Consider the following 25,412-nt stretch of genomic DNA (forward strand, 5'->3'; position numbering starts at 1 on the left):
AATGCTGCCACACAGCCATTCTATCCAGAGGAGAGGTTCCTTCAGGGCTCCACGTGGCTGCAGAGTCCCTACAATCCCATTTAAGGCCACCGTGGATGGTAGTGTAAAAGATGACCCAATGACTGTGAACAGGATGGAGATGCCCAAGCCCCTCCCACGTGCTGCATGTGTCTGTCAGTCGCTGCTGAACCCTGGAAATGGCTGCCCTGCCCTGGGCCCCAACGGGAGTACAGGGGCCTCCGTGGGAACCACCAGGTCACATCTGAAAATGCACCATGTGCTCGCAGACCACGAACGTCCTTGGCACCAGATGAGACCAGGATGGCCCTACCAGGCAGCTGGGGCTGAGGCAGCTCCTTGTGGGCCACCAAGAGTCTGGTCGCAGTGGTGGTTGTGGGGCCCAGGGGCGTGGTGGCAGCTCCCCGACCCCTCACTCAGCCAGACCGGGCTCAATGGACCCTTTGACTGACTTCATTCATTCGGCATCTCAAGATCCACACGCGTTGCTGCAGGTCCCGTGTGACATTCCGCTGTAGGACTGAACACAATGTATTAACATTGGTCCATGCTAATTTTGAGGGACCCCTGGGTTGCTCCCAGTTTCTCGCTGTCGTGACCAGTCTGTGCCTGTGCCCTGGTGCGCACGCACCTCACTTGTCTACGCTACGCCCTGGGAGCAGGACTGCTGGCTGACGGCGTATGCACGGCTTCAACGTCACCAGATAACAGCCCCTTTCCCAAACCGGCATTCCAGCTTACGCTCGGGCTTACTGCTCTGCGTCCTTTGTCCACACTTACTACCATTGCAATGCTTACCTTTTATCATTCTCATGGGTGTGCAGACGTGTTTCAATGTTTTTTACTCTGATGACGACGCCAAGTATTTTCTTTTTTTTTTTTAAAGATTTTATTATTTATTTGACAGAGAGAGACACAGCGAGAGAGGGAACAGAAGCAGGGGGAGTGGGAGAGGGAGAAGCAGGCTTCCCGCCGAGCAGGGAGCCCGATGCGGGGCTCGATCCCAGGACCCTGGGATCATGACCTGAGCCGAAGGCAGACGCTCAACGACTGAGCCACCCAGGCGCCCGACGCCAAGTATTTTCACATGTAGAAACTGGCGCCTGCTTTGTGAAGCACATACTCAAGTTTCTTGCCCATATTTCCATTGGGTTACCTGCCTTTATATCCTAGATGCTAGTCTTTTGTCAGTTATATGCTGTGAATGTCCTCTCCCATTGTCTAGCCTGTCTTTTTGTTTCCTTCATAGGACTCTTTGATGAAGTAAAGTCTGTTTTGTGGTGGTGGTGGTACCATTTGTCAGCCTTCTCCTTTATGGTTAATGCTTTCTGTATCGTACAGAAGAAATTCATTGCTCTTAATCATCACAAAGATATAAACTTATCACCTGAAAGCTTCCTAAATTTTATTTTCCATAATTAGATATTTATTATGCCCAAAGTTATGATTATTATTTTATGTTGTGAAGCAGAAATCCAATTTCCTTTTTCTTTGTGAATATACAGTTGTCCCAGCACCATTTACTGGAGACCATTCTTTCTTCCCGCTCTGCCATGCTACCTCAGTCATATATGGTGATCATATAATCTAGCATCTGAGCCAGAAAACCTAAGAATAAGAGGGCACTGGGGCGCCTGGGTGGCTCAGTCATTGGGCGTCTGCCTTCGACTCAGGTCATGATCCCGGGGTCCTGGGATCGAGTCCCACATCGGGCTCCCTGCTCAGCGGGAAGCCTGCTTCTCCCTCTCCCATTCCCCCCACTTGTGTTCCCTCTCTCGCTGTGTCTCTCTCTGTCAAAGAAATAAGTAAAATCTTAAAAAAGAAAAAAAAAAGAGGGGCACCTGGGTGGCTCAGTCGTTAAGCGTCTGCCTTCGGCTCAGGTCATGATCCCGGGGTCCTGGGATCGAGTCCCACGTCAGGCTCCCTGCTCTGCGGGAAGCCTGCTTCCCCCTCTCCCACTCCCCCTGCTTCTGTTCCCTCTCTCACTGTGTCTCTCTCTGTCAAATAAATAAAATATTAAAAAAAAAAAAGAATAAGAGGGCACTACTAAATTATGCAGGACAACACGTATATCCTGGGACTGTCCTGAGCAAACCAAGATACATGGCTACCTCAGTCATATGACAAGTGCACATACATGCATGGCGCTATTTCTGGTCTACTGTCTGTCCCTGCCCGAAGACCACGTGCCTTAATTAGTAAGCTTTACAGAAGGATGGATATCTGGTGGAGCAAGTCATTTCACTGTGTTCTTAATCTTCCAGAGGTCTTGACAATTCTTGGCCTTTGGTATTTCCATATAAATTTGTGAGATTCCACCAAAAAAGTGTCAGGATTTTGACTGAGGTTGCATTGAATCTACAGATCAACTGGGAAGAACTGATCTATTTAGAACACTGGGTCTTCCAATCTGGGAGCTTGGTGAATTGCTCCATTTATTCAGAACTTCTTAGAAGGTGGTATACACTAATATTTCTATTACTTTCTGGGTGGGGCGGGGTCTATGAAAAAGGTCTTACAAATTCTTTTTTGTTAGCTTTATTTCCTAAGTATTTGATATTTTTCGTGCTCCGGTAAAAACCTGAAACCGCTATACAAACCTCTATATGGAAACTAAGAGGAACACACTAATGCTCCAGCAAGGTTTGACTTGAAACGGACCACATTTTTCTCCTCCTCATTCTTGAAGCCAGCCCCTCCCCTTCACTTGCTTTTCTGTAGAATCCTTTGTTCCAGGAACTCAGTATCGATACTTAGTAATGAGACTCGGATGGCCGGCGCCGACGCTGGTCATGAGACCACTATGGAGACATGATGAAGGCGGCTGGCAGGATGCACCAGATTCCTATCGACGCTGCCGGATCCTGTATTTTCCTATGAAAGCCCTGAGCCTTTTACCCCGGGCGGGTCTGCAGTTCTGAAGGCATCAGCCTGCTGCGGCCTCCCTTGCCTGGCAAAGTAATAAACTGTCGTTCCTCTTTATCCCCAAACTGTCTTTGTGTTATTTTGGTTCCAGAGCACAGAGATCGATTTTTGACAACACACCTGCTTGTCACTGGTACATAAAAACACAACTGATTTTTGTATCTAGTAACTGCTAACTTTTCTTATTAACTCTAATAATCTAGCCGCAGACTCTCCTGGGTTTTCCACATGGACAGTCACATCACCTGTGGGTGACAGTCACGCCTTCCTTCCCAGAAAGGGAGACAGTATTACTATTTGAGCAGAAGCCTTGACACCATCCCACTGTCTTTGAGCATTTCTATCAATCTAAAAGTACATCTGGAATGGGTCAAACCTCAAAATCTTAATAAGGCAATCAATTTAGTAGGGACTTAAAGGGATAATTCCAGGGCAAAATGAAGGGGAAACTCCCTGTTGAAATAATGCAAGTTAATTTACACGTTATGTTACAAATGTCCTATCAGACATCCGGAATTTACTTTTAGGATAAGTACTAATTATATGAAGCTAATTTGCAAAATTAGCAAGACCAAGACCAAGATTTACTCTTTTTTTAAAAAAATAATACCAAGAGGGAACCATGTTCTATTTTTTCATATAACTTACAGTTAAAAGACTGTGAGCCTGTTTAGAAACTTTACCTCGGTGCCCCCAGAAGTGAAGATAATGTCCTGAGGTTTCCCACATATCATCTTCGCGACGTTCTCCCGAGCTGTGTCAATAATGTCCCTGGCCTTCCGACCTTGAGAGACCAAAATGGAAACTCATTAATGTCACTTCACTAAGCCCAATAAACACATGTTTAAAAGAACAACCAGACATGGGGCTGGTTGGCTCAGTTAGTGGAGTGTGTGACTCTTGATCTCGGGGTGGTGAGTTCAAGCCCCACACTGGGTGTAGAGATGAATTAAAAATAAAATCTTAAAAAAAAAAAAAGAACCAGACACGCAGGAACAACTCTAAGTGGGCAATTCTAAGACAACCCGTGTCCCGTTAACGTGAATACAATAGGCCACAACCTAGGAATAAGCTGGTGAAGGGGCAGCAGCAAGATAGGAGCAACTCAGTGACCCCTACTGAGACTTAGTAAGAGGTGGAAACAAATAACGGGGGGACGCGCGGGAACCCTAAAATCCCCAAAGACGTGGGCTTCCTCTTACCGGATGCTACAGGAGAGGGGAAGCTGTGGCCATCTGCCTTGCTTCCCATTCATCAAGACAGGAGGGTGAAGGGATGAAATAATTTGCTTAAGATCAAGCTGCAAAACAACAAAAATAAGCAAAAAGAATGCTCATGACTCCTCAACACATGGTGCAATGCTGCATCTCAGTGCAGGTCCCCCAGGCACACGAGAGAGGTCCCTGCCACAGGGCCAGACCTGCTGTCACACGGGGGCCACGCACCCTAGCTGTGAGCCAGTTCCACTGGCTGGCACGAAAGAAGGGACCAAACTGTATGCGGCAAAGAAAGGAAGGAGCCAGGATAGGAACTGTGACAATGTCAACGGCCATTCTTACTTGGTCTATAGATCAAGAGTCTCCAAAGTTTGTTGACTATTCAGCCCTACTTGTAAGAAAAAAAAGTCATCAAATTGTACACTTTCACTCTGCGGTTCAGTGTATGTGAATCACACCTCACTAAAGCTGTCGGAGGGGGAAGGATGCATAGGGCGCAGACCAACGAGTCCCAGGAACAAAAGCTACTGGCACACTCGGAATCCCGTCCACTGTGGACAGGTCAGAGAATTGCCAGAAATGATCTTGTGGTTGCTCTTTTCATGTACTTACATTTTCAAAAGGGATCTAACGCCACTTGAAACAAAAGTGCATACTCAGGGAGATTAGAACATGAATGGTAATGAGATGCTGTCATTGGATTAATGTTCAATCTCTGGCTCGGGACGGTGTCCTTGTTCTTAGGAGACACTGCTTAGGTATTTAGGAGTGAAGCCTCCTGTTTGCAACTTACTTTCAAATGATTCAAATAAATGGGGCAAAGTAGTAATAATTGATAAATCCAGGTAAAGGAATTAAATGCAGGTGTTCACTAGACTTATTTCACCTTTTCTGCAGATGTTACATTCCAAAATAAAACTTTGGCACAAGGAGTTAAAAAATAAACCAACCCATGAGATGTGTGTTGCAATGGTTCTCGCCCCCACCCCAAGGTACTAATTCAGTCTTTATCTTTTTAACAAGTAATGTCCTCAATTGAGGAAATTGGAATATGGTCTGAATCCAGAGCAGGACCTTCCTGTCATGTTCTCAGGTTTGCTGATGGCACTGTGATGGGAGAAAGTCCCTTCTCTTTCGCCCATACAGGTGTTTCCCTCTGATGGGAAGTACCACACTTCTTGCAACTCATTCTCCAGAGCTCATGAAAAAGCAGTAAATTCAGAAAGAAAGAGATCAAGGTAATATGGCAACACTGTTGGATCTAGGTAGGAGACACATGGGTGTCTATTTTCTTACTCTTAAATTTCTGGAATGTTTGAAGTTGTTAGTGTAACTAAATGTAAAGGGTGGTTGGTAACTGTAACTGACATAAGAGAAGACTCTGAACTCCTGCCTTTCAGGAAGCAAGAGGGATGGTAAGGGGCGTGTGTGGCTTCCATAATCCATTAAAGCAACCCTACTTCACTTGGGTATTCTCACGCCAGAGCCCCTCCACCTGCCCCCAGCAAAGGCCCGTTTCTTCTTTCCCATCTCTACCCCTCTCCATTCCCTCTTGAACTCACTGGCAATCAGGTACTCTGGTCCCTGGCCTCCCAAACCTACTCTGACCAAGATCCCCTTGTGCCGAATCAAGGTCCCCGCCTCCTCCCTTGCCAGCAGCTCCCCCTTTGGTCCACTCCCTCCTCCTCCGAGTCCCTTGCTGGGCAGGGCTCCAAATCCAGATGGCGGATGGCCCCACACCCTGGCCAGGTCCTCCGATCCTCCCTCCCTCAGCAACTCAAGACTGAAGAACCAGCACCGTGCTGCAGACTCCACCATTCCACCTGGGTATCCAATAGGCATCTGCAAAACACTTACTCCAAGTTGAACAATGATTTCTCCCCCAAACTTGTTCTTCTCAGCCTTTCCTATCTCAGTAAATAAATGGCACCTTAGTCCTTGCAGGGGTCCGGGGCCAAAAGCTTTGGCTCTTGCCTTTCTCATACCCCATTATCCGACCCATCAGCAAATCCTGTAAAGCTCTGCCATCCAAAATACCTGGAATCTTGCCTCACCTCTGCACTGCCCAGCCACAGCGGAGTCAAGGCCACCGCTGAAATATTCCCCTAGAAGGCTCCCAACTCCACTGACACCACTGTGGTCCACTCTCTAGGCAGTGGCCAAAGTAATGCCCTGAAAACCCAATACACTTTGTACCCTGTGCCTTATCCCCCACCAGAACAGTGCTTGGCAGGCAGTAAGTACTCAACCAATACTGGTTAAATCAGCTGTTCTCAAAATGTCATCTGGGAAGCTCTTGGGGCAGGGGCAAGGCACTTTCAGGGCTCCACAAAGTCAAATCAAGTTTCATAATAACGCTAGACATCATTTGTCTTTTTATACTCATTTTCTTGAAAGTATATAGTGAAGCCTTCCAGAGGCTACATGATGTGAATATTGCAACAGACTGGATGCAGAAGCCTTAAGCTGCGTAAGTCCTTGTGCTTAAGCTCCTGTTACGTGGGGGTTTCTGTATCTCACAGCAAAATGATATATTTTCTATACTTGCTCATACACAGTTCTTCTTGAGGGTTGGGTATAAGAAACAAAGAAACCATACTGTACATCAGGTTTCATAACATGCCTTCCCCACATGAACTAGATGCTGCTAGATCATTGATCTAGTCCACACCATGGCTCTGACAGAGCCCGGAACTCCACTTGGGGCTTCAGCATACTCAATGTGATCAGTCCTTGACTGATGGACACTGAGGTTATTTCCAGCTTTTTACTATTACAAGCAAGGCTGTGATAAACATCTTGGGTATCGAAACTCTTCCCATATGTCCTTAACGTTTTTCCCTAAAATAAATTCTCCCAAAGGAATTATTATCATTATTAAATCATAATATTGTGAAAATAATTAAACCATTCTATCATAAAGGTGATTTTCTTTCTTTTCCTTTTTTCTTTTCCTTTGTCCCCCCCACTTCTACCTGAATATCAACAAGTGAACAGCAATGCATACTTCAGTTATGGTTCTTAAGAAATGAAGGCTGTCAGGACAACTGGAAAGCCACTGACAGGTTTCATCCGGTCAAGAAGGGGAATTTCTCCTTCAGGGTTATTCCTAAACTTCTTTATAAGAAATGTTTTCTATTAGCATTTAATTGTCCTCCGTATTCTCAAGATTAACGCATCAGAAAGTACAGTTTTGCTAGAGGAAAAATTAGATACAAGGCAATGTCCAGAAGATTAGCCCGAATACACGTACCAAATAAACCAACAAATAAGTTAATGAATGACTAGTACCTGATTTTGAAAAAGCTTTTAGTTACCAAGTTGTGAAGCTCATACCAAACAGATAGGAAAGCCCATGGAAGCCTGTAAAGTTGGATATAAGTATTCCTAAATTCTAGGGCTTCGCAACAGTGTCTGAAAGCTCTTGTAGCTCCTCATAACCCACAGTTCAGACAGTTTATCTTAATGATCTCTGGTAAGTATTAAATAAGAAAGGTACAACTAGCTGGCCATCTGAAAAACATAATGTAACTGTGACAGTGACATAAAACTACTGATTTGCAGCAAATCATTTTCCAAAACCGCCAATTTAATGATCTACATTAAAACAAGAATAAATGAGAAATAAGAATATTTTTATTATAATGAAAATAAAGAATTTTAAAATAATTTTCATTTTTAAAAAAAGGCCAGGGTTATATGCAATCCTGAGGATTTAAAAGATCTATTTTGTAAATTTTTTAAGGATCCACTGAAACAGATACATGAAAGGGTTTTAATGGGTACTGTTACTACAAATAGCTCTTAACAAGACATCTTTTTCATCTGGGTAAGGGGGACGGGACAGTGTATTAAAAATGAAAGGTTATGGTATCAACAGGCTCAATGGACAAGTTTGGACTTTTCTGAAAACCAACCAGCCAAAAATTACACCTAAGGTTTGCAGTGAACAGAAAATCTATTCAGAAGCAAGTGATCACATGTGGTGTACAATTTCTCTAAGACTGCCTCTGCCCCCCATATCTCCGGATCTGTGAGCGCCTTCTAGCATTACCTGCTGGGTAAGGACTGCTGGGATTTCCCCAGGCTTCCCTCATGGCCTTGGTCATGGCCTGGATGACTTCTGGCTCAAGGGGGGTGGTTGCATTATAGTCCATGTAAACTTTCCTGCTGGAAAGAAAACACAGATGTGCCTATTAGGGACAAGGAGATGGAGTGTGGAAGCACAGCTGCACTCTGTCGGCTCAACAAGCAGATACTGTCAAGGTCGGGATGGTCCCCTGCAGAACCACCACGCAGCCTTCCGCACTCGGCACTCGGACGTCTCCAAATCTTCATGAAGTATGGAAAACGTATGCATAATTTCCAACAATCCAGTATTTGCTAGTTTCCTTTATAATCGCTAGACCATCCATGTAGATTTTCAAAAGTTCTTTCCACCCCGTGGTAAGATCAATGGCCCGCTGAGCCTCGAAGCCTACCCGACTGCTCTGAAAGACAGACCTGCTCCTCTCCTCCAGATGGAAGGAGCGGGGAGCGTGCGTACCCAGCGAGCTGCACCTTCCTGAGGGCTTTCTAACTTCTTGGGTAGTTTTTCTTTATTTCTCTGTAGTCTCTGGCCTGGCGGAAGGCTCAGGTGATCTGGGCACCCACTCCTCCCGACACTGTCCTCTTGGCTCCCGGACCCTGGGCAGGCCTACTTCTCCCCTCCCACTTGCAGTTTCCCGTGCCTAGCAAGACCACACCCCCACCCCACTTTCCTTCATAGGTCTTTGTTCCATCTTGACTTTCTTGTGAAGCTCCCTGCAGCTCTAAATAAAATTACAGCCAGCAGTCCCCTTCCTCCTTCCTCTGTCTCTCCATGGTCCTCCTCAGTGTGTGACTCACTAGACTTGGGCCCTGTTCACTGTGGGCCTCAATAGAAATACGTCAGCTCCAGAAGCTCACAGGCTTTGCCAGTTCCCCTCGCTGCTCTGTCACTTACACTGAGGACAAGGGCTGGGACACAGCAGGGACTGGATTTACGAGAGAACAAAGTGTCACAGAAAAGCACAGCTCCTGAAAGATCCCTCCTAAATAAAATTTATCTGTATATCTTTTTACCAGTATCAGAAACTTTCATATATATACACAGTAGGTAATCCTGCCTAATACTATTAATTTACCTGATCTTAAAATCAGTAACAATGTTTAAACTGATCCACATGAAAATTCAAATACAATTACCAACAGTGGCTGTTAAAACACAGTTGTTTTTTTTTAAACCACAGAGTGTTTTATTCATTTTTATTTTTTAAAAAGATTTTATTTATGGGCACCTGGGTGGCTCAGTCGTTAAGCGTCTGCCTTCGGCTCAGGTCGTGGTCCCAGGGTCCTGGGATCGAGCCCCGCATCGGGCTGCGGCTTCTCCCTCTCCCTCTCCCACTCCCCCTGCTTGTGTTCCTTCTCTCGCTGTGTCTCTCTCTGTGAAATAAATAAAATCTTTAAAAAAAAAAAAAAAGATTTTATTTATTCATTTGACATAGAGAGAGAGCACAAGCTGGGGAGTGGCAGACAGAGGGAGAGGGAGAAGCAGGCTTCCCGCTAAGCAGGGAGCCCAATACGGAGCTCGATCCCAGAACCCTGGGATCATGACCTGAGCCGAAGGCAGACCCTTAACTGACTGAGCCACCCAGGTGCCCCAAAACCAGAGTTTTTTAATGCAACATCTTGTCTATAGGTGTCCAAGGTCACCTGGTAGGTTTAAGGCTTTGGGAAGTTTGACCTGCCACATCGGCCACTCCGGCACTGGGAAACTCCTGGTCCTGCTGTGACTTAAATCTGCATGTGCCCTGAATTTTGCTTTCACTTCTTTTTTTTTAAAAAAGATTTTATTTATTTATTTGACAGAGAGAGAGCACAAGCAGGGGGAGCGGCAGGCAGAGGGAGAGGGAGAAGCAGACTCCCCGCCGGAGCAGGGAGCCCGATACGGAGCTCGATCCCAGGACCCTGGGATCATGACCTGAGCTGAAGGCAGACACTTAACGACTGAGCCACCCAGGCGCCCCAGCTTTCACCTCCTATAAGTACCCCACATTTCCTCAAACTACTTGTGTCTGCTCAGCGACTGCAAGCTTTTCATTCTGCTGGCAGACTGAAACATTTATGACTTGAATTTCAGATTAACATTTTATAGATAACTCCATTATTTGCTTCCTCCTTAAAATGCTATCAATATTGGATGGGAAAGCTAGAGTCTATTATGTTCATAACCAAAATATAATAAAAAGGTATGGTGACTCTCCTCTCCACTCAAGTCTCCCTCGGGGGCTTTTTCCCAGATCCTTTTGCTCAGGCTCAACCAAAGTAGACTGCCTAATGAAAGAAATGGTCAGATTTAGGCCTGGACCCAAATTTTAAAGACACACACATTCCTCACATTCAGGCAGAGAGGATGACCAAAAAAGAGTAAGCAAAGTCCCAGCAGCAAACAAACTGCATAGCTGCAGCAGGCTGAAGAAGCAGCGTGCACTGGAAGGCCTCCCTGCCTACCTCCCACTTTCCCGGCTGCTCAGGCCAGGAGCCCGGGAGGCACCTGCCTCAGTCCCCCCTTGGCCTACACCAATGCATCAGCCAGTCCTGCGGCTTCTGTCTCGGTACCCGCACTTCTGCGCCCCACCGCGGCCAGCACTCCGGCCACACAACCTTGCAGAAGATCCCAGCGTTTCCCTGCTTCCTCTCCCGTCGCGCCCACCCGCCCCTAGAATGCATCCCGAAGTCCTTCCGAGCCCCGCGGCTCTGCCCCTGGCCGCAGCTCCGCCACGCCCCTGCTGCCCACGTCCGCACGCCCGGCTCCAGCCCCCGGGCCTGTGCGGCGGCGGTCCCCCTTCCGCGGGCGCGCTTCCCAGAACTCGTGCGCCGACTCCCGGACGGCACCTCCGCGGGAGCCCTGCCCAGGCCGCGCCCCCCGCCGCTGCTCCTCCCGGCTCGCGCCCCCGACGTAGGCCTCCCCGCCGAGCGGCACCGCATCCCCGCGCGGGACGCTCAGGCCTGCGGTGACCGCCAGCTGGCGACCCCTCCGGGCGGGACAGCCCCACCCCTCGCCCCGCGGCGCCCCGCGGGCTTCCTGGAGGAGGGCGCCGGCCGCTTCCCCCTCACGGAGCACACCTGTCCGGCGGGCTCTTCTCTCCGCGGCCGCGCGGGTGACTCGCCGCGCGCCCCCGCGCGTCCCTGCTGGTCGCCACCGCCGCCTCCATCCCGGCCCCGCCGCGGCTCGGCCCCGACCCGCCGGCCCCCAGCACCGCCCTGACCCACGGCCCTCGCGAGTCTCGTCGGGGTGCGCCTCCGGGAGGCTCGGCGGAGGGGGCGGGGCCGCGAGGTCCGGGCCGCGTCCGGATTGGCTGCGCTTTGCACGCCGGCCAACCCTGGGCCGGCCCCTGCGGGATGCCGACTGGCTGCGCGCGGTCAGGTGACGGGGCGCGTCACAGGGGGCGACTCACGGAGGCCGGGAGGCGGGCTGCGGCGTGGAGGGCGGGCTCCCCCGCGCCCGGGACCCCGAGCGCGTCCGCGGGAGCTGGCCGGGGTCGGGCCCTATCTCGGTGTCGTTGCAGCGCCGGGAGGCCGGGTCTGCAGGGTCCCGGGCGGCGTGGGTGACACGCAGTCGGCGGGAGGGGCGCGGGAGCCGGAGCTGAGGAAGGGCTGCCGGGGCCTGGGGCCGGCCGAGGAGCGCGGAGCGGGGAGGGGCTCGAGCTGTGGACACATGCCGTGTGAGCCCGGGCGGTGGGCGGGTGACGCTGCTCCGCCCTGCCGAGCACCCCAGAAGTCAGGGTGCACGGGCCGGCCACAGCAGTCGTTCAGTTTAACTGAGCTGAGCACGTGCGCCGTTGTGAGCGCCTTCACGTCTTCGCTGATTTAATCTTGGGAGCAGCGAGTGGGCACGTTAGGAGGAAATTGAGGGAAAGCTCAGCATCTTGCCCGAGTTCACACGGTAGTGAAGGAGCCAGAATTTGAATTCAGGAATGCTTTGCCAAGAAGTTGAAATCGGCTTTTCGAAGACTTTCTCAGTTTGATCTCCTGTTGGGGTCCAGAAGTTGTCTCTTCCGGCTCTGCAAGTCTCTGTATTTCTGGGTTCCTTATTTTCGTTCATTCTTGCTTGCAAACTGAGCTCATGTCAAATGTAGCCATAACAAAGGACACACCAAAAAAAAATTTTTTTTAAAGATTTTATTTATTTATTTGACAGAGAGAGACACAGCGTGAGAGGGAACACAAGCAGGGGGAGTGGGAGAGGGGGAAGCAGGCTTCCCGCCGAGCAGGGAGCCCGATGCGGGGCTCGATCGCAGGACCCTGGGATCATGACCCGAGCGGAAGGCAGACGCTTCGCCGACTGAGCCACCCAGGCGCCCCCCCAAAAAATATTTTTTAAGATTTATTTGAGAGAGGGGCCCCTGGGTGGCTCAGTCGGTGAAGCGTCTGCCTTCGGCTCAGGTCATGATCCCGGAGTCCTGGGATCGAGTCCCACATCGGGCTCCCTGCTGGGTGGAGAGCCTGCTTCTCCCTCTCCCTCTGCCTGCTGCTCTGCCTACTTGTGCAATCTGTCAAAAAAAAAAAAAAAAAAAGATTTATTTGAGGGGCGCCTGGGTGGCTCAGTCGTTAAGCGTCTGCCTTGGGCTCAGGTCATGATCCCAGGGTCCTGGGATCGAGCCCCGCATCGGGCTCCCTGCTCCACGGGAAGCCTGCTTCTCCCTCTCCCACTCCCCCTGCTTGTGTTCCCTCTCTCACTGTGTCTCTCTCTGTCAAATAAATTAAAAAAAAAAAAAAAAGATTTATTAGAGAGCAGGACAAAGGGGCAGAGGGAGAGAGAGAGAATCTCAGGTAGACCCTGTGCCGAGTGCAGAGCCCAAGGTAGGGCTCCATCCCACAACCCTGAGATCATGACCTGAGCCAAAACCAAGAGTCCCCACTTAACCCACCAAGCCATCCAGGCGCCCCAAGGACACACCAAAATTTAAGAAGCAAGGAGATACACGGAGCTTAAGGACAATCCAAAGAGGAGGAAAGGAAAGGGAATTAGGAAAGAATGTCCAAGAACAGATGAAAGTGTAAAGTGCAGCTGAGAGGACATGTGCAAAGTGTCTACCTTATACGAGGATTAGGAGGCACTGATGCATTTGGTTCAAGAAATTTTAGCATGGCAGTGGGAAGAGGGCAGAAAAGTGTGCGGTGAGTTGAGGGATGGGTGGAACACAAAAGAATGAAGAATCTGGTCAACCCTTTCCCAAAGGTTGAGAAGGGAAGGAGGGAGCCAAAAAAGGGGGTACAAGATTAAGGGAAATATTTTAGAGCCTGAATGTGTTTATATGCTGAAGGGCGGTAGCTGACAAGGACACTGGAGATAAGAAAGAGCCAAAGTCCTGGAAGTGTTGAGAAGGCATGAGAGTAAGAGAAAAAGTGGGTGGGGGAAATTGAAAGGTAGGGGGCGGGTTTCCTTCTCTGAATCTGCAGGGAGATGGTGTGGATGGGAGCTGGAGGGCGCCCAGGGACAGCTGACAAGACGATTCATCTCAAGCCCTTCTTGGACCAATTAGGCAGTAGTTAGAGGGTTTGTGTTTCCGGGTGGATACAATGAGTGTAGTGGAGTCAGAGACCAGAGAGTGCCCACGTGGCTGGTGACAGACACCTAGAGAGAACAGAGTACCCGCATACAGAGGACCAGCTGCTGAGGCAGCAATTTCCTCCTCACTCTTCCTAAAAGCATATCTGGTGCAACAGGCCGCAGCCTCAGCTGCTCCCCGTGGACTGGTCAAAACAGATGCCACCGAGGACCGGAAGGATGTCTTAATTACCGAGATAAGTGCTCAATAAAGACCAAACATTTGAGGAATGCCAGATAGTAAGCGCCACCAATAGGACTCATGCCTGAGGGCAAAGGTAGCAGCGCTATCCAGGTAAGTCTTTAAAAGAGGAAACTCGGTAAGGAGATAAGTGGCTGGTTTGGTTTTTTTTTGTTTGTTTGTTTTTGTTTGTTTTTTTAAGGGCGTTATGAAACAACAAATAGAAAAAACCAGATGTTGGACAAAAACTATAATCAAGTTTTAAAAACTCAATAGAGTTGCTGGGGGTTGGGGGGAGGGAAGAAGGACTAGAATACAGAGGATTCGTAGGGCTGTGGAACTATTTTGAATGATACAGGCATACCTTGTTTCATTGTTCTTTGATTTATTGAGCTTCTAAAAGATAATGGGTTTTTAACAAATTGAAGGTTGAAGATTTCAGTGGAGGAAGCCACTGCAGATGGGCTGGAAACAGCAGGAGAACTGGAATTACAAGTGGAGCCGGAAGGATGGGACTTGATTGCTGCAATCTTGTGATAAAACGCGAGGGATGAGGAGTTGCTTCCTATGGATGAACAAAGAAAGCGGTTTCCTGAGACCGAGTCTAGTCCTAGTGTCGATGCCGTGAAGACCGTTGAAGGGACAACACAGGATTTAGGATATTACGTACGCTTAGGTGATAAAGCGGCAGGAAGTTCTCCTGTAGGTGAAATGCCATCAAACAGCATCACGTGCGACAGAGAAATCATGAAAGGAAGTCAATCGATGCGGCAAATTGTTGTCTTATTTTAGGAACCTGCCACAGACACCCCGGCCTTCAGCAGCCACCACCCTGATCCATCAGCTGCCACGAACATCAACGCAAGAACCTCCTCCAGCGAAAGGACTATGACTCGCTGAGAGCTCAGATGATGATGGTTAGCATTTTTTAGCAATAAAAGTATTTTTTAATTATTAGATATGTACGTTGTTTTTTTTAAGACCTAATTCTATTGCACACCTGATAGACTACAGTATTGTGTAAACATAACTTTTATATACAGTGGGAAACCAAAAACTTCATTTGACTCACTTTATTGTGGTATTTGCTCTCTTGTGGTGTTCTGGAACCAAAACAGCAGTATCTTGGAGGTACGCCTGTACTATCATAATGGATACATTCTAGTATATATTTGTGAAAACCCATATAATGTACACCAAGTGTGAACCCCCAGTGAAAACTATGGACTTCGGGTAATAGTGATGTGTCAGTAAAGGTTCATCAGTTGTAACAAATGTTACATTTGTGGGATGTCTGCAGTGGGAGAGGTGTGCATGTAGAGGGCAGGAGTATATGGGGACTCTACTTTCCACTCAGTTTTGCTGTGAACCTAAAACTGCTCTAAAAAATAAAGTCTATTTTTTTAAGTTTGGTTATTTATTTATTTATTTATTTATTTGAGAGAGAGCACACAAGTGGGGGGCAGGGGCAGAGGGAGAAGCAGACTCCCCGTGGAGCAGGGAGCCCGAAGTGGGGCTCCATCCCAGGACCCCGGGATCATGACCTGAGCCCAAGGCAGACACCTAACGACTGAGCCACCCAGGCGCCCCAATAAAGTCTATTTTTTAAAAAAGGCAAATAATAGATGGGATGAATAGAATAGGCACAAAGAAAATTAGTGAGCTGAATGCCTGAGCATAAGAATGCTCTTAGATTATTGCTCAAAAGCACAAAGGGATGAAAAATTTGAAAGAAAAGAAAAATCTATCCAATATGCTGATTTTCAACAGGGAGTGACTTTTCCCTCCAGGGGACATTTGACAATGCCTAGAAATAATTTTGGTTGTCGTAACTGGGGGTAGGTGCTTCTGGGATCTAGGGAGTAGAAGCCACTAACTAACATCCTATAGTGCACAGGACTGCCCCACAACGACAGATTATCTGGCCCACAATGTCACAGTGCTGAGGGTGAGACCCTGGTGTGGTTCTACGTTGCCATTTCGTATCATATTCCTTCTGTCTGAGGACTTCGCTCAGAATTTCTTCTAGTGCTGGTCTGCCGGCATGACGTCATTCAGGTTTTGCATGCATGAGGACAGTCTTTATTTTGCCTCCGTCTTTGATACTTCCCCTAAAGAATTTTAGCTTGAATATTTTTCTTCTTTAAAAAAAGTTTTTATTTATTTATTTATTTTTAAAGATTTTTATTTATTCATTTGAGACACAGAGATAGAGACAGAGAGAGAGCATGAGCAGGGAGAGAGGCAGAGGGAGAAGCAGGCCCCGCTGAGCCAGGAGCCCGATGTGGGGCTCGATCCCAGGACCCTGGGATCATGACCCGAGCCGAAGGCAGATGCTTAACCATCTGAGCCACCCAGGTGCCCAAGTTTTTATTTATTTATTTGAGAGAGCACACAAGCATGGGTATGGGCAGAGGCAAAGGGAGAAGCAGGCTCCCCGCTGAGCCGGGAGCCCGATGCGGGACTCGATCCCAGGACCCTGGGATCATGACCCAAGCCAAAGGCAGACACTTAACCACCTGAGCCACCCAGGTGCCTCTTGACTTCTTTTCTTTTAGCAAAGATGTTTCTCCACTGTTTTCTCAGTTGCGTTGTTTCCAATGAGAAATCTGCTGTCAACCTTCCTTATCTCTGTGCCCCTAAGTATCATGTGTCTTTATTTCCGGCCTGCTTTTAATAGTTCTGCTGTCATTAATTTTAAGGAATTTAGGGTGTGATTTGGTGTGAAGAGTGAGTTCCATCTGTGTCCCAGACATTTCGTCTGTCATGTTAGGAGATTGTAAGTTCTTTGTCAGTTTTTCATTTTAGAAGGCAAAAGGGCCCCCTGGTACAGCATACCCTCCGCAGTGTTGTTTGGTGGCCTTGGTTTACGAGGTGCTGCTGGGGCTCCTGCTGGGCTGTCTCTCCTGGGGGAAAGAGGGTCTCAGGTCTGCAGGCATGAGGAGACTTGTCTGGCTGGGCACTTGTGGTGGTGGGCTTCCAGTGGCCTCTGGCTGCCCTCCAGCCTCTAGATAGTGGACAGCCTCAGGCCCAGGGTGGCCAGAAGTTTTGGGGCCAGGGGCTCATTGTGGAATTCCTTTCGCAGGTGCTGTCTGGCTGCCCTGGTGCCCCTGGACAGGGGACGGTAGTCTCAGGCTTACTGAGACAGAAGCTTCTGGGCTTGGCTGCTTGTGGCAGGTTCTGGATTTTTACTTTTTTGTATTTTTATTTTTAAAACAGATTTATTTATTTTAGAGAGAGAGCTTACACACGTTTGAGCAGGGGAAGGGGCAGAGGGAAAGGGAGAGAATCTCAAGCAGACTCCACGCTAAGTGTGGATCCTGATGCAGGGTCCTATCGCATGACCCTGAGATCATGACCTGAACTGAAATCAAGAGTTGGCTCCCTAACTGACCGAGCCACCCAGGCGACCCGGGTTCTGGATTTTAAAATTCCTATTTGTCTTTGTTCTGGGACGCAGTTCATTTGAAATGATTTGATCCTTTTGAGGCTCGCTTTTAAGATACTTGGGTGGGAGCAGGGCAGCCGTTAGGTCTATTTTCTTGTTACTGAGCTAGTACCCTCTGCACTGCACCGCGGATCACGGGTGGATCACAAATCCATTCTGGCTCATGGGAATGTAGACTGTTCCTGGCCTTGTGTGAACTCCAGGGGTCATTTTCTCTTCTCCTTTTGGGTGGTGCTCTTCCCCACCCTCAGGCAGTTTCCTCAGGTACACGTGCTGGTCAGTATCCAGGGGACAGTCTGAGAGGACCCCGCTGCAGGTCTCCAGAACTGGCTCTCTGTGCAGCCCTCTCTCCTGGGAACCCCAGCTCCTCTGGCCGTCCTACATAATTAGTTCCATCTCAAGGTCAGTGCCTGCTGGGTTCTACCTGGGTCTCCCCTTCCCTGGGCCGAGGCCAGGTGGTCTCACTCCAGGTCTCACTCAGGGATCACCGTCCTTCTCTGCCTGGTGTCTGATGTCTGAAAACCATAGTTCTGTCTATATTGCCAGGGTTTGCTTGTTCAAATAGGAGGGTTCCCCAGTCCTGTCATCCCATCTTATACTAGTACAAGTGCCCTCTGTCCTTTCTGTTCTCTTCCTTCTGATGGCTCCTCTGTTGTTTTCTTCTGCACTCTGGGAGAATTTATCAAATTGGTCCCCACACCATCATCGTTCTTTCCGGCATCTGTTCTGCCCTGCGGTGGGTATGTTGCCACGGCTATGGTTTCACCCTATTGTCCTTCCATTTTAGCCTGTTGTCCCCTTAAGACTTTTTGATTCCAAGTCAAAGGTGCAATTCATTGCATTTTCCTAAATATGTGGTTTTCTCCCCTGGAAGTTTCTTTCAATCCTACATTCCATTTCCAACATCCTGTTGATCCTGTCTGCTCAGTATTTCTTCTCTGCAGAATTTTTTCACAATCTCACATCAAAAAGTGAACTTGTTAAAGCAGACTGTTCAGACTTGGTATCTGCCAGCTGATGGCCGGCAGTTTGCTTACCTGTGTGGCAGCAGATGCCCTCCTCAGCTACTGTCTTGCTGGCCGGCATGCCCAGCTTCCAGTGACATGACTGTCTTGAGCAGACTTGCTGGGGTACTTGTGCTCTGAAGCTCCTGCTAGACTTACTCAGCATAAGGGACTGCACTGTAGTAAGCTCTTCAGTTATTGTGGGATGGCTAAGGCCATGTGCTCCTTATGCCACCTGACACCTGGGACAGGCAGGAATACATATGGAAGCCTGGGCAGGGTGAGGATACCCCAGGAACTGCCCATATGACTGTAGGACAGGCTTCACAGTGGTGACAACACATGAACTGAATCTTGAAAGGAGCCCCAAGAGGGATGTGGACCTCATCACAAGGCACGGAAGCACTACTTTGAGGCCGGCAGAGTGGACAGACGACCAGTAACATGCACTCACATGCGAAGCACAGGGGGCTTATTCTGGAGGCAATGGGAAGACGTGGCTTGGTGAAAGGTTGTTTTAGAAAGTCCTCTGACAGCAAGGTGGGGAGGATGTGCAGAGGCCATCTCAGCAGTTCGTTCTGGTCTCACCGGGGTGTTGGCTAGGTCTTCCTCCATCCTGCTGCTCTTCCTACATCAACTGTGGTTTTTGTTACACATCACTGACTGGTCTGGCAAGGCGCACAACCACCACAGTGGGACCTGTGCTCCCTGGACTCCACCTGCTCCCGATCCATTGAGAACCAGCCCAGGGAGACAGGTTTTCTCTTCCCTAACTTGAGGCTGAAACCCCTTAGGAATAGGAAAAAGGCTCTTTACCCATGGTGCTGCACCCACCTTATGGCTCCTCAACCCCACCCTGCTTGGGAGTGGGGGTGGGAGGGAAGGACACAGGTGAACAGGGCTATTGAGGTTGGAATGAATTTTTAGAGATGTTTGGAAAGAACTGACGAGCACCAAATGGTGCATGGGAGCGATGAGTGGGGAGGCAGATCAATGCAGTCTGACACTGAGATGATAAAAACCCAGCACTGAAAACCACAGCACTGGTGAGTCAGTCCTGAGAGGCCAGAGATGGAGCAGGCTGCTCGCAGGCATAGGAGTGGGAGGAAACACTGCTGGGTGTGAACTATGGACCAAAGGGTCGATGGGGAGGCTACACAAGGTGCTACGCCATCCCCAGCTAGTCTTTCCTGGCCACTGGCCCCTGACAAGCATTTACCCCACCCTCCCCGCAGTATTGGGGGCCCTGTCCCCAGTCTCTCCTCCAGCACTGGGAACTCTTGAGCAAGCACTGCTTCTTCCAGCTGGCCCTGACATAAGCTAAAAAGTGAACTTAGTGAAGAACTCTGGCTCAGTGAACTTGGCAATGAAAATGAATGAGCCCTAAAATGGTTCTTTTTTAAAAAAAGATTATAATTCAGTTCTTTATACAGCTTAACATGAATAAATAAACATTCTTAACAAGGCCAGGTCCCCAAATGCCTTCATCACTGGGCTTTCTGAAGAACTTTTTTCAAACTACAGTTCTTTCAGTAGATCGGTTTTGGTAACCCATGGAAACCCAGGGCATGAGTGGCGCCTTCCAAGGGCAACATGGAACCCTCTGAATTAGCTGCTCCAAGCTGTCACTTTGAGGGAGGGCTATGGGAGGGAGGAAAGGGAAGTGACAGGTGCTCCCATTTTACAAGTTCTTTGCCAAAGGAAAAGTAAAACGTTATTTTGCTATTAGCATTTTACTAGACACATTTTGAAGAATAATTGAATGTGTTGCGAACCTGACTTTCCAAGGGGAAACATTTTTAAGTGGATGAAAGTGAAAACACTCCTGAACAGACTGTACCAGCTGGAAAAGAGGAGTCTTGTTAAAGACTGCAACTGGTGGCTAACCCATTTTACAGCTGGTTGGAATTTTACATTAAAAAAATTCTGGTTGATTTTGATAAATCTGCAAAAAGTCTGATTTCATAGGAATTTGTGATTTTTTTTCACATTGACTTCTTTTAAAGAATGTGAGGAGTAACAGAGCAATCCTAGGGAACAGCGGGCGTGTCCTCTGAACAAGTGTCACACACCTTAGTGATCACTGCTGCCTGGGAAAGATGCTGTTGTCTCCTGCACCCATGACGGTGTGGAAGTCCGGGGGACTAAGGGCAGAGGAAAAATATGTCTGGACGCTCTGAAACATTTAAACTAGTAAATACTAAGGTATATGTTCCTTTTAAAGACTATACATTCAAGGGGCGCCAGGGTGGCTCAGTCGTTAGGCGTCTGCCTTCGGCTCAGGTCATGATCCCAGGGTCCTGGGACCGAGCCCCACATCGGGCTCCCTGCTCGGCGGGAAGCCTGCTTCTCCCTCTACCACTCCCCCTGCTTGTGTTCCCTCTCTTGCTGTGTGTCTCTCTCTCTGATAAATAAAATCTTAAAAAAAAAAAAGACTATACATTCAAAATACTTTAGCTACTGCAAATAGTCTGAGCCAGCTCTCTACAAAGTTTTCTCACAAACTTCTGTACTGCAGGGACTGCCCTAGCAGGTGCACAGCCTGACTTCATCTGTAGTCGGTAGAAATCATGAACAGCCCTCTAAGGCTTTCAGTGCAGGTCAAACAGGGGGTCTTGTTAAGCAGAACCCAAGGCACTCCACCCCGGGCCAGAGCTCCACAACAATCCCAATACAGCGGATGAAAATAACAGACAAGGAGCAAGGGACACAGCCAGATCAGCACTTCACACTGGAGTCACACACTGGCCCTGGCTCCTTAGGAAGACTGCAAAGGGAGGTAACGTGCAGGTGGTGTGTTTGAGGGAAGGTAAGAGGGAAGATGTGAGCCTTTTCCTTTTGACAGGTCTACCCTGGACCTGTTTCCTTCTGAGTGTGCTTGAAAAACATGCTGCTGACCTATCAAATTCTAAGCAGCAGAGCTATGGGGACGCAAGCGGACACTGGAGAAGTCCCGGAGCTTCACATCCCAGGGCCTGCTCCACTCCTGTCTGGCTCCAGGGCTGGCTCAATATACCCATCCCTGGCAGATGGGAAATCACCAACCATTATCAGGTTGGTGGAACACATGAACTAGAACCACAAGTGTTACTTTGACCTGAGTGGGGAGGAGACCCCAAGACCCCAAAAGGCCTGGAAGTCAGGGTTCTGCAGCCACTAAAAGATGCCATGGGCCCCACTGGCCAAGTAGGCAGCACAGTATCAGTTCTCCACTGTGACGGGCCGGGCTGGGTGTGTTCTGAACAAGATGGGGAAGGGGCAGGGCTCTGAGGGATTTCCGGTCATTTCTGAAGAACTACTGATCTCTGCTAAGCGAAGTACTTCTCTGCTGTCAGAATTCATGGCAGCTGTCCCTTCCACCCCTTCACCTACAATATGCGTTATTTCCGTTCAGCTGTGGGCACTGAGGTCACCCCCTCCCCGCCATCTGCACCCCCAGCTGTGCAGGCCGGGAGCAGCCCGGCAGCTGTGAGGCGCCATGACTCAGGCCTGGGACTGCCCAGGCAGAGAACCACGTGTCCCGGGTCCCAGGGGCAGGACTCAGGTGTGTGGGCAGACACCTAGCAGAGGCCAGCCCTGGGTCCAGCCGACCAGGTTCCTGTGACAGCGGGCAGAGCTCCAAATAGAAGTGTGTAAGCTGCAGTGCCTCTCCCAGGCTTCAGGAGGGGAGGTTACTGGTGTCATCCTCACAGGCCCTGAGCCTCCAAGATCCACTGTGCCCGTGATCCGGCCCCACTCTTCCTGCTCTGTGCACCAGTGTGGACCATCAGTCAGCCCCCCCCCAATCTAACGGGTACAATTCCCGATTACAAATGGGAAGCATGGCCTACATTCGTTCCCTGCCTATCTCCAGGAAGACTGATCTCATAGTCAGAGATTGTATTATAAATTAAGAACAACAATCCAGACTGGGTAGATGGAAGGGGGGGTGGGATCCAGAGGTCAAAGGAGGCTGTCAGTTAAACTTGAGTGTGCCGGGCAGGCAGGAGGTGAAAACCATACATTTATTTTGCATTTGATTTCACTCGTTCAGATGTCTAAATGCTGGAATAAATCCATCTGCCTCCTCAGCGTTCTTACTCGGAAGTGTATTGGCCTGACCGAATATGGCTATGTGCTGCTGCTGATTCCTGGCCCTCCACGGCCTAGGAGGCGCCCCCCAGACGGCCTGGAACCGCAGCAGACTCAGAAGGCCACAGGTATGGTCTCAGTGACATCAGACATTGGTGGGCTGATTCCCGAGGTTATCTGTCCTGTCCCTCAGGTCACGAGGGTCTGGCTCTCTGGCGCTGCCCACTGGCTCACAACCACAAGACTGCTGTGGAAACACCAAGCCCCCAGCTGCTCTGGGCTCCAGCCAGTTTCCTCTGGGCAGTATGTGAGAAAGGGCTCCCTGCCTTTTTTCTTTCCTTTTTCTTTTTCAAAAATCATCCAGATCTAGCTTCAAAATCCAAAACTTCCTTGCCCCATCTGGACCCAAAAGCAAGAGCTGATTTTTAAAAGCCAAATTCTTGTTTCATTTGGACAGAAGGAATAATGTGTCTTTCATGTTTTCTTTGTATTTCTCTTCAATAGTTGCTTGACCCAACATCTTTCTGTCTGCTCTATACAATGAAAATACAAACTAAATGAGAATAGAAAAAAATAATTAAAGCATTAAATTGTACAAATTACAAATCTGTTCCAAAATATACTTACATTAAATAAAATACGCATTTCAGTAAGAGATCTACAGTGAATGACTACGCATTCTGGGAAGCTTCACGACATCTAGGCAGGGCCAACATCCGTGTGAGGAGCTAAGAGAACTGGCATCCAATCACAGTATGTAGCGGGTTTCTTATCGCTCCTCTGCGAGCTACACTGAGCACATCTCAGCATCACTTGTGCGGGGAAGGATTTTGTTTGGGAAAAGGGGAAGAAGCAAGCGCTAGCCTCAATTCTGAGTTCATTACAACTTCTCAGGAATCTCTCAATAGCCTATACAGTACAGTTTCCAAAAAGTAAACATGTTAAGGGAAGCAGACAACTCTTTAGAACCCCAAACACATTTTCTTGCTGTATTTATGTGGGACTCTCCATCTACAATGGGCAGCCGTGAAGAGGTTCTTCCTCGGGACAGCATGGTCACAGGATGTGGATGACCCTGTGGGTCTGAGGGGAGCGAGGACTGGGGAGGGGGGCTCCCTCTTGGTTGAGGTTGGAGACAAGCCTACAACACACAGTCCGCAGCCCCACCGTCTCCTCCTCCTATCATCTGGCGTAACGCTTAATGTAGTCTTCCACTTTATTCCGGAAGTCCTCCTGTGGAGCGAGAGGGATCAGGGAGAGAAGAAAGAAGGGGGAGCGAGTTAGCGAGGGAAACAACACTTCCAGGACAAGTGGGACCCACCCGAGCCGAGGAGCCACGGTGAGCTCCCGAGAGCAACACGGAGGACCCGGCCTCCAGCGCCCCCGCCTCAGCTGCCACGGCCGCAGGACCGTCAGAGGCCCGAGGAGTGGAGCACCCTCTCCCTACCACTCCAGGTGCTCCGCTGTGTGCAGGACCCGGGGCCACTGTGCCGGGAGGGCTGGGGGTGGGGACCCAAACACAGAAGAACTGAGTAGAAGGGAACCTAAGACCCCTCGTGTTGCAGATGGGAAGAGTGAGGCCCAGAGTGGTCAAGGTGGCAACGCAGGTCAGGACAAGGCTCTTGACCTCAACTGGAGATAAGTCGGAGCTGCTGTTCTCCGAAGACCCGTGTCAAGATCTGTCTTCCTAAAACAACCCCCCAGACCCTGCTGCCTATTTAAAAGGTGCCCACTTTTCATGGGGAAGTGCAGCCCACCACCCGAGTGACCACCTTGCCCAGAAGCGGTGGGCTTGCTGCAGAGCTCCCTGCCCAGGCACCAAGCAGAGGCCCCCTGGGCACCCAGCCTCATTCCTCTGGCGACAAGAGGCAGTGTGGCCCTTGGTGTCCCCAGGCCAGTATGGGCAGGAAAGTGCCGCAGGTGTGCCCCTCAGGTCTGTTCTAACATTAGGACCTAAGTTCCTCAGCCTTGCAGGACTGGGCAAGGGCCACATGCGCCATGAGGGACTTGTTGCCCACCTCAGAACACCTGCATTCAGTGCTCAGGACAGTGTGATGTGACAGGTGGAACTCAACCCTCTTACTCCTCCAGCACGGATGCTGGGTCACTGACAGCCATGGGGTCACACTGCCTCAGTCCCATCACGTGACAGGTACCACCACGGGCCACACGGTGCAGAGCTCAGCAGAGCCCCTGTAGGCGCGGCGCTGGCTGCACCCTCTTGTGGCCAGTCCTTGCCCGGAGTGGCGCCTAGAAGGGGGTGGCCACACTTAATTCACCTGGTGACGCTTCCAAGGTCAGGGTGGGTTCCTGGTTTTAAGGTCTGAAAATGGTTTGGTGGTTTGCCTGCCATCTCAGGTGAGGGAGTGGGGAGCTGCTGAGCCTGTGCTTGCGGACAGGACTGCATTCATGGGCTCCCACGAGCCCTGACTTGGCCATTTCCACAGGACCCAGGAGCCCACAGTACCGTCAGTGGCTAAGGAGCCTGTGGCCACAGGATGTGAAGACCCCACAGGCACTGCTGCCCCGTCCTGCCCTCAGGTGCTCCGTCTCACCCCGGACGAAGCCCAGGGCCCACGGCGCCCAGAAGCCCTCTGTGCTCAGGCTCCCTCCTCTGCCTGAGGGCCCACAGAGCAGGGCCCACATGAAGACCACAGACTCTGGGGCCAGACTGCTTGCCTGGGTTCACATCTTGGGCTCTGCCCCTTCCTGGCAAGTCTCTTCCCTTCATGGTGGCTCTGCCTCCTCAGCAGCAGGTCAGAAATGGTAAGAGTCCCTCCCTTGTGTAGATGTCAGGAGAACAAATGCACTCTGGGAAGCGGGTGGGACAGGGCCTGGGAGGGCCGCCCAAGGCTGCTGCTGCTCTCACGTCACCGCCGTCCTGCACCCCAGCTCTAGTCACGCTGGCGTCCGTACT

General features: G+C 49.7%; 2 protein-coding genes and 1 long non-coding RNA gene across 6 annotated transcripts in view; 1 reads left to right on the forward strand and 2 right to left on the reverse strand.

The window, feature by feature from the left end:
* SCLY (selenocysteine lyase) overlaps nt 1–11,484 on the reverse strand; it is a 38,303-nt gene extending 26,819 nt beyond the window's left edge. For 2 of the 4 annotated variants that reach the window (XM_032391777.1, XM_032392019.1), the window contains exons 1-3: nt 11,307–11,484; nt 8,215–8,330; nt 3,627–3,727 (exon numbers count right to left, since the gene is read on the reverse strand). In XM_032391777.1, the coding sequence (XP_032247668.1) occupies nt 3,627–3,727; nt 8,215–8,330; nt 11,307–11,395 (306 nt within the window). In that variant the 5' untranslated portion in view covers nt 11,396–11,484. Of the gene's footprint in view, nt 1–3,626; nt 3,728–4,145; nt 4,244–8,214; nt 8,331–11,306 lie in introns of those variants that run through there. The other 2 variants (XM_032391849.1, XM_032391928.1) reach the window with 2 other exon arrangements.
* A 176-nt stretch (nt 11,485–11,660) lies between these two features.
* LOC116634425 lies at nt 11,661–15,336 on the forward strand. The gene is made up of 3 exons (XR_004299971.1): nt 11,661–11,763; nt 13,911–14,086; nt 14,401–15,336. It is a non-coding gene; the product is annotated as an uncharacterized LOC116634425 (long non-coding RNA).
* A 7,078-nt stretch (nt 15,337–22,414) lies between these two features.
* UBE2F (ubiquitin conjugating enzyme E2 F (putative)) overlaps nt 22,415–25,412 on the reverse strand; it is a 52,078-nt gene continuing 49,080 nt past the window's right edge. Inside the window, exon 10 of the mRNA XM_032392253.1 lies at nt 22,415–23,728. Coding sequence (XP_032248144.1) covers nt 23,678–23,728 — 51 coding nt within the window. The 3' untranslated portion in view covers nt 22,415–23,677. The remainder of the gene's footprint in view (nt 23,729–25,412) is intronic.

The sequence above is a fragment of the Phoca vitulina genome, unplaced genomic scaffold, assembly GCF_004348235.1.
Source record: "Phoca vitulina isolate PV1807 unplaced genomic scaffold, GSC_HSeal_1.0 scaffold1, whole genome shotgun sequence".
Classification (NCBI taxonomy): Eukaryota; Metazoa; Chordata; class Mammalia; order Carnivora; family Phocidae; genus Phoca; species Phoca vitulina.